Below are 8,947 nucleotides of genomic sequence, written 5' to 3'. Positions count from 1 at the left end.
AAAATTTGTCGAATCCAGGAAATTAACTGTGCAACTTAAAAAATGTATTTCCACCCCTTGGCAAATTGTGCAGAATTGCATTTTAAAATTGCTAAATCTTCTGTCCGCCCATGGCAAAATCTGTAGAATTTCAGCAAACTTGCTTTAAAGTTGGAATATGTAACCTTTGTGAACCCGACCAAATTCACATAAAAAACTTTGTCATAGATCTGTCATTGTCATTGAAAGCAAGTCTAAGAAGCATCTGTTCTATATGGGTATTTCTATGCTTCCCGTTCTTAAGTTTAGTTTTTGCATCTTTTACTTTTGGTTTTGCACACCAGCTTCTGCTTCAAAGAGCTGAAAATACAATATTTGGGGTTATGGAAAGTACATTTCAAAGCGGTTTAGATGATTCTCTACATTATACTTGCTTGTTTTGTCACAAACTGAAATTAAGTGAACAATTACAATTTTAGCAATCAGGCGATGGCGGAGAGATTTTCTGCATAGTGCATCTTTAAAACTGTGACATTTTCTCGAAGACCCATGGCAATTTTTGGGGTAATTGCAGGAAATGTATCCGCTGTCAAGAGTGGTGGCTCTAAAATGGCTAGGGCCAGCTCTGACTGGTGTGGATGTGGGTACGCAGACCCGCGAGCTACTTCACACCACTTGAGATGAAAATAGAGAGATTTACTCAAGCCTCGCTCTACCTCATAGCATAGCATCCCTAGCCACTTCATAGACCACAGTGGATCCCACCATTTGAGGGAAAGGGATGCTGCTGATGCAAAAGCAATCAAGACTCAAATAAGTTATTATAGAAAAAAAGTCTGACAATTGTTGTCACAGTGTATAGCCAAGTACAATTCGTAGTGAGCGACACATATTTATTGGTGAAAACTACTGCTGTCAACAGAGTTGTCAGGCCTTGCCAACCCAGTTGACTCCTGAAAACCCGCCCACAAGGCCTGAAAACTGGCCTAATGTTTTTTTATCGCAGAAAAGAGAAGAGTTCCCACATTTAGCTAATAAACTATTTTCCAATAACGTTATTAAGCAAATTAAAAATGACACTTAACTTCTAATGACCTAAGAAGCTAAATAATTATTGCCAAATAATGTGACTAATAAAGGAATTTGAATATGTCGCAAGTGAAAAGATAATTCGCCCTTATACTAAACATTAAAAAACGAAGACTTTTATGGCAATTGTGCCATTATTATGTACCAGATGTTAAGACTACAAACCGCTATAAATGGCCTATTTGCGAGATTGACTTGTCATTTCAATAGATATAGGCTAGGCCTAATGACTAAAATCTGGGTTTATGATTGTAATTAAACTTTGCCATGGTTTGGTTAGCTAGAAGCAGGAAGCCTATAGCCCCTGACAGGCCTACATCTAATTTCATATAGCCTACAGTAGCCTAGGCAAGATGAAACATTTAGCAGCTCGCTAAATTCAAATTGACGGACACATTTTTATTCAACATGAACAGTGAGGCTATTTCGAGGTAAGAGGTGCTTCTACTAAGCTTATGGAATCGTTTTAAGGTCATACCAAGAATCATTTAGCTATTTGATTTTGAGTTTTAAGATCCCTTGAAGTAAAAAAAAAAATATTTAAAACAATTATTTGATAATTAGCGCATACAAACACATTGAAAAACATATTCACTACATGGAACAGATAGTCCCCCCCCAAAAAATCGAAAGGAAGTTTGTTCTGAAGTGTCTGTCGGCAATTGCAATAGAACTGTGACCATGATCCCAATAACTTCAAATTTCATTAACTAAATATGGCCATTAATAATTGCATAATAACACATGGCTACAACAACAATAAAAAATAGGCTATTTATTAAATCCGTTTGCCAGCTCCAGGTAGGTAGGCTACAGAAGTGGCACAAATTGATTTTCAATGACTCCAGTGATATCGTAATTTCAACATATAAAAAGGCATAGAAATCAATAGGCTAATTGATGGCCAACAGACGCAAATGTATCATTCTCAAAATTTACTGTCAGTTTCACTGTGGTCTTTTCCCCATAACAGAAGGACACGAGGGAGTTCCATAACTTTCATTTCAAATGTCCACTTGCGCAGCGCTCGAGACCTAAGAACTGAGCATGAGTAAAACACTTCGCTTGGTATTGTTTTTCATAAGCAAAGTAGACAATGGAATGCAGTTTAAACCACCTACCTCTGACCGAATTGATCTAATGCGCTCTAGAGCGCCTAAAGTCGTTTTCCTGTGCTTTGTCACCGTTATAGCTTGATGTACAACAGTGCTAATGCATTAATATGTTTTATGGAAAAAGGGTTGGAAATAGGTATCACCATAATGACAGTCTAAATAGCGACAAAGTTTTCAAAGTAGCACAATTCACTGGAAAACTGCGAACATGGCAAACATAGCTGTCAATCAAAATCACTGATTTGATAATTGGCCACGGAAGTGCACGCGCGTTGTGTTCTCAAACAATTTGTTTCGTTGTGCGCATGTGCAACATATGAGTCGCAGTACAGAGAATAATGAACTTTACTAGCTAGCTAGCACTCCAGTCTGGCAGCTCGGTTATATCAATATTTGACATCACATGAGAAACAAACAACATCAGGTGACAGCTGAGACAATGGACCTTGAGTTTTAATCCTGCTATTCTAGCTAGCTATTTAGAGCGTTTGTCCCATTGAACATTAGCAAGCGGACTAACGTTAGCTTGCCAGCCCACCCCACAAGAAACATGCCCCCATTAAAATTCTGCGCGAATCTTTCGTGGTTGTTTACGGATCTGCCAGAGTTTACCCAGAGAATCTATGCTGCTGCATCGGCTGGGTTTCAGGCTGTGGAGGCGGCATGGTTGTATGACTCTGACTTACAGGAGCTCCAGAGAGTCAAGAATGCTACTGGGGTTGATGTGGTGCTGATTAACACACCCCTTGGTAAGACAGAGAAGGGTTACTGGTGTAGCCAGCTAGCTATTATTATGTTAGTGTTGACAGCAGCCCAGGCTACTGTACTAGTACTAGCTATATACATGACACAAAATAAATACATTTTTTGACATTTGGAAGGAAACTCAACCTAACGTTACCTATATGTAAAAATATGCCTCCTACTGTTCCACAAGAATGTGCCACTATTTATTCTGAACATTGACTTGACAACTGTGTTTTGTAGGAGATGCTAAGGCAGGTGATCTTGGTCTGGGTGCTGTTCCTGGCAGAGAGGAGGACTTCAGAAAGGGTCTGGATCTGGCTATGCAGTACGCCAAGGCTCTGGACTGCAGGAGGTGAGAGCGACACACACACATTGATTGAGAGCACAGCTCATCTGAAGCCCACTGCACTATGCATCAGGTGACTGAAACAGTTTCACTGTACACCAGGGCTATTCAACTGGCGTCCTATGGGCTAGATCCGGCCAGTTTATCAACTGTAGAATGGCCCTTTGATCAATTCTGAAGAAAAAAAAAGATCCGCAAAAAAATTCAGAAATGTGATGTTTAGTGCCAAAGGGAGTACTCGTTCAATATTCTCCAATGGGAGAATCTGTTTTCCTGTAGTCCTGCCCATTAAGTGCTGTTAATCAATGTCACCCAACATACCAGTTATAGCCAATCAGAGCTGCTAACAGGGGTACAGGGTCTGTTTGCCCGCTTATCTGCGCGTTCACTGCAGATGAGATCACTACACTACCTGATACAGAGTGTGCTTTGCTCTTAACTCAGCGATAAGTTAATGGACTCAGTTATGGCTATCAAACTTTATCTGATCAACATCTAGCCTGCTACATCGCTTGCTTCGTAGTCTGCTGAGCATCATGATCTACTTTTGCATAATGATGTTCGGTGGCTAAGCAAGGGTAATAATGCTCTCAAGAGGGCAGCCAGTATGTGAGCTTAGGGTGGAGATGGTTGCTTTTCTCTGCGATTTCCGCCACAAGAAAGCCAACCGGTACAGAGCCTTCAGAAAGGAATCAAACCCCTCTTTCCACATTTTGTTACTCTTAAAATGGATTAAATTAGCATTTTTGTCACTGGCCTACACATAATACCCCATAATGTCAGTGGAATTATGTTTTTAGACATAATTTACAAATTAATTAAAAATGAAAAGGTGAAATGTAAGTATTCAACCCCTTTTATGGCAAGCCTAAATAAGTTCAGGAGTAAACATTTCCTTAACAAGTCACAAAATAAGTTTCATGGACTCACTCGGTCTGCAATAATAGTATTACACATGATTTTTGAATGACTGCCTCATCTCTTTACCCCTTATCTGTAAGGTCCCTCATTCGAGCAGTGCATTTCAAACACAGATTCAATCACAAAGACCAGGGAGGTTTTCCAATGCCTCGCAAAGAAGGGCACCTACTGGTGGAGGGGTAACAAAAATGCAGACATTTAATATCCCTTTGAGCATGGTGAAGTTATTAATTACACTTTGTATGGTGTATCAATACACCCAGTCACTGCAAAGATACAGGCATCTTTCCTAACTCAGTTGCCGGAGAGGAAGGCAGGGATTTCACCATGATACCTATGGTGACTTTAAAATAGTTTGAGTTTAATGGCTGTGATAGTAGAAAACTGAGGATGGATCATCATTGTAGTTACTCCACAATAATAACCTAATTGACAGAATGAAAAGGAAGCCTGTACAGAGTTAAATATTCCTAAACATGCATCCTGTTTGCAACAAGGCACTAAAGTAATAGTGCAAAAATATGTGGCAAAGCAATTCACTTTTTGTACTGAATACAGTGTTATGTTTGGACAGGAAAGTAGAAATGTATTAATATGATGCAGATCAGCTGTGTTAAGTACAAATGTGTTCCATTATTTAAACAATTTGATGCACTGAATCTTAAAGTACTTAAATGAACTTTTAGCAACATTTAATTGTTATAAAAGTGCTTTATAACATTTTAATTGTTTGCATTGTTTTTTATACCAGTTTTAGGAAGAGTAATCCCATGTAGAAAATGTCTGGCCCCACTGTAAATAAATTGCCTTTTTCAAATCTGGCCCCCGTAAGAATATACGCTGATTATACAAAGCATTAGGAACACCTGCTCTTTCCATGACAGACTGACCAGGTGAAAGCTATGATCCCTTATTGATGTCACTTGTTAAATCTACTTCAATCAGTGTAGATGAAGGGGAGGAGACAGGTTAAAGAAGGATTTTTTAAGCCTTGAGACATGGATTGTGTATGTGTGCCATTCAGAGGGTGAATGGGAAAGACAAGATTTGTGCCTTTGAACGGGGTATGGTAGGACATGCCAGGCGTACCGGTTTGTGTCAAGAACTGCAACACTGCTGGGTTTTTCACGTTCAACAGTTTCCCTTGTGTGTCATGAATGGTCCAGTACACAAAGGATATACAGCCAACTTGACACAACTGTGGGAGGCCTTGTAGTCAACATGGTCCAGCATCCCTGTGGAACGCTTTCAACACCTTGTAGAGTCCATGCCTCCACAAATTGAGGCTGTTCAGAGGGCCAAAGGGAGGGTGCAACTCAATATTAGGAAGGATTTCCTAATGTTTGGTGTACTCAGTGTAGTTGAATAGCCCTGCTGTACACCATGTGACTTAAGATACTGTACACCACAAAACGCGTAGGCAACTATACAACACAGGAGTGGCTTTGGGACAAGTCTCTGAATGTCCTTGAGTGGCCCAGACAAAGCCCGGACTTGAACCCGATCGAACATCTCTGTAGAAACCTGAAAATAGCTGTGTAGCGATGCTCCCCTTCCAACCTGTCACAGCTTGAGAGGATCTGCAGAGAAGAATGGGAGAAATCCCCAAATAAAGGTGTGCCAAGCATGTAGCGTCATACCCAAGAAGACTCGAGTCTGTAATCGCTGCCCAAGGTGCTTTAACAAAGTATTGAGTAAAGGGTCTGAATAATTATTTAAATGTGATTTTTCAGTTTTTATTTAATACATTTGCAAAAATAGTCTAAACCTGGTTTTGCTTTGTCATTATGGGGTATTGTGTGTAGATTGAGGGGGACGACGATTTAATCAATTTTAGAATAAGGCTAAATGTAGAAAAGTCAAGGGGTCTGAATAATTTCCAAATGCACTATATATCTATATGCAACATGTAAAGTGTTGGTCCCATGTTTCATGAGCCGGCAAAAAGATCCCAGAAATGTTCCATATGCAAAACAAAAAGAAGCTTTTTCTCACAAATTTGTTTACATCCCTGTTAGTGAGCATTTGTCCTTTGACAAGATAATCCATCCACCTGACAGGTGTGGCATATCAAAAATATGATTAAACGGCATGATCACTACACAGGTGCACCTTGTGCTGGGGGACAATAAAAGGACACTCTAAAATATGCAATTTTGTCCAACCGGCCTCACAACCACATACCACATGTAACCACTCCAGCCTTGGACCTCCACATCTTCACCTGCGGGATCATCTGAAACCAGCTACCAGGACAGCTAATGGACCTAAGGAGTATTTTTGTCTGTAATAAAGCCCTTTTGTGGGGAAAATCATATTTTGATTGACTGGGCCTGGCTCAAACTGTCTCCCAAGTGGGTGGGCCTGGGAGTGCATAGGCCCACCCTATGCGCTCCTGCCCAGTCGTGAAATCCATGTATTTAAATTGACTGTTTTCCTTTACAGAGTTAGTTCATATAAAGTCAGACATTTTTGCATGTTGCGATTTATATTTTTGTTAAGTGGGCCGACTATTAGAGGATCCTGCCAGAAAGTAAAGTGTTGGTATTTATAACCTTTCATAAATTAAATGTTTCCTCAGGATCCACTTGATGGCTGGGAGGGTACCTGTGGGTGCGGACCGAGCTACCATTGCCGTGGAAATGGAGGACACCTTTGTACAAAACCTAAAACATGCTGCCGATGTCCTCTCAAATGTGAATCTCCATTCAAGGGGCTTTATAGTCCAGAACTAAGTTTAATATGTGTCTGGCCCATAGTATTTGTAATAAGGAGTCCCGTTTTGTGTTGTGCTTTTTTCTCTCAGGAGGGCATCACTGGCCTGATTGAGCCCATCAACACACGGATAACAGATCCCAGATATTTCCTGGACAGTCCACATCAGGGTAACGCTAGTGATGCTTTTCCATGGCAAGGTAGCCTGGGAATCAAAACTTATTGAAACATAGCATCATTCCCAGGCTTTAGGCATAGCCCTATAAAGACAAGCAATCAAAATGAAGACTTACAGTATTTAAATGTGTATTTGTGAACCAATGTCAACATTCACTGCACAAGTGTAATTGTTTTACTTATACTGTTTAATCTTTCACCCTAGCGGCTGCAATCCTGCAGAAAGTTGGCCACCCAAATATTAAACTACAGATGGTAAGTAGTACATTCGTCAGTTTATCTTGATGATGATGAACAGTGCCATTAATAGGGCTAGGTAATATTTTATTACTTAGTCTACTGCCATCAGATCCTAGCCTGGCCAGTGGTTCAATATCTCTTTGTGTTCTTATCATTGCTCATTGTTTGGTGTAACAAGGAGTTGGCATGATGGCTAAACAGAGCTTTCTCTCTGTTTGGAACTAATGGTTTAGATACACACCGAGCAATTATTGAGTCAAACTTTTAGGCAGTGGCTGAGCCAGACAAACATACAGCCAGAAGACAGAACAACAAAACATCTTGTTTTTTGGGTCCCACTAGACATACAGTATTTTGTTCTAGGAAGTGACTTGCCTGTTGCAAAAAGTGTCTGTCTCTTGGGAGAACCTATCCTAGTTTGTATTCAGTAACCTGAGAATTCCCTCAGCTTTAAGGCAGTTTGTAATATGGAGAGATTCTTCAAATCCCTGTATATTCTACTGCTTAAATCTTACTGACAGAAGCCATCTTGTGTCCCTCTGTGTGCTGCAGGATGTCTTCCACTGGCAGATAATGGACAGCAACTTGACACAGAACATACACAAATATTTCCCTCTCATCGGTAAGTGGTGTTTGTGATACTAGTTACACAGGAAACAAACATACTAGTCCATACCATCAGCAGCAAATCGGGCACATCAGACGGTATCCATCTCCACATGATTGACCTATGATAGTTGTAGAAAATGTTATTACTTTAATGGTGATGAAATATCCATTTTCATTCTCTTTTACAGGTCACATCCAGATAGCCCAGGTGCCCAGCAGGAACGAGCCCGACAGTGCAGGAGAACTTAACTTCCCATATCTCTTCAGTCTACTGGAGGAGTTGGGTTACCAGGGATACATCGGCTGTGAATACAAACCACTAGGTGGGATCCATCCCAAATTGCACACTATTCTTGACCAGGGCCCTAGTCAAAAGTAGTGCACAATGTAGGGAATATACCATTTGGGACTCTGAACTACCTTTAGGTTGCGTTTACACAGGCAGCCCAATGCTGACCTGATTGGTCAAAATACCAATTAGTGAAAAAAAGGGCTGGCTGTTTAAATACAGCCTACAGTTCAATTCACTGTTACATTATAGATTGAAGTGAGGCAAGAACCAGTTTAATCTTCATGATAATGGCATTGTGTGTTAACAGTTGATACTTATTTCAGGCTCTACAAATGAAGGTCTTGGTTGGGTGAAAGATTACTTGAAGCGCAACAAGAGAGAGGACCACGCATGCAAACAGTTGCCAGTACCAGCCTTTCCGTAGAGGCAACAGTCATCGCTGATGAGTCTTCCACTTTATTTGAACTCAGATAAACAGTTCATTATTGTGAAATGGGCTTATTAAACAGCAGCCTAAACACTTGACTGACATAGCTCTTATTGATGTTTCGACTAAGAATGTGGTGAGAAGTAGTATGATTAGATCATTTGTTTGCAGTTGTCTTTATCCAATAAAGTCCTGTGTTGTACCCACACTCTCTCTCCACTCCCAATGTTGCACAACACCCACATGTATACAGTAGTACCATACTCACATCTGTCAAGTTAGTTAACACA

General features: G+C 40.4%; 1 protein-coding gene across 2 annotated transcripts; it reads left to right on the top strand.

The window, feature by feature from the left end:
• Positions 1-2,313: 2,313 nt before the first annotated feature.
• hyi (hydroxypyruvate isomerase) lies at positions 2,314-8,865 on the top strand. Of its 2 annotated transcripts, none has more exons than XM_071345998.1 (8): positions 2,314-2,932; positions 3,171-3,282; positions 6,779-6,893; positions 7,004-7,082; positions 7,295-7,344; positions 7,882-7,951; positions 8,127-8,261; positions 8,554-8,865. In XM_071345998.1, exons 1-8 carry the CDS (start codon positions 2,734-2,736, stop codon positions 8,652-8,654), a joined length of 861 nt encoding a protein of 286 aa, XP_071202099.1. In that variant the 5' UTR covers positions 2,314-2,733; the 3' UTR covers positions 8,655-8,865. The 2 variants fall into 2 exon arrangements, with proteins under 2 accessions (XP_071202099.1, XP_071202098.1); XM_071345997.1 differs by having other exon boundaries at positions 7,004-7,112.
• The last annotated feature ends 82 nt before the right edge of the window (positions 8,866-8,947 follow it).

The sequence above is a fragment of the Salvelinus alpinus genome, chromosome 16 (genome assembly GCF_045679555.1).
Source record: "Salvelinus alpinus chromosome 16, SLU_Salpinus.1, whole genome shotgun sequence".
Lineage (NCBI taxonomy): Eukaryota > Metazoa > Chordata > Actinopteri > Salmoniformes > Salmonidae > Salvelinus > Salvelinus alpinus.
This window is presented reverse-complemented; position numbering and strand designations above follow the sequence as displayed.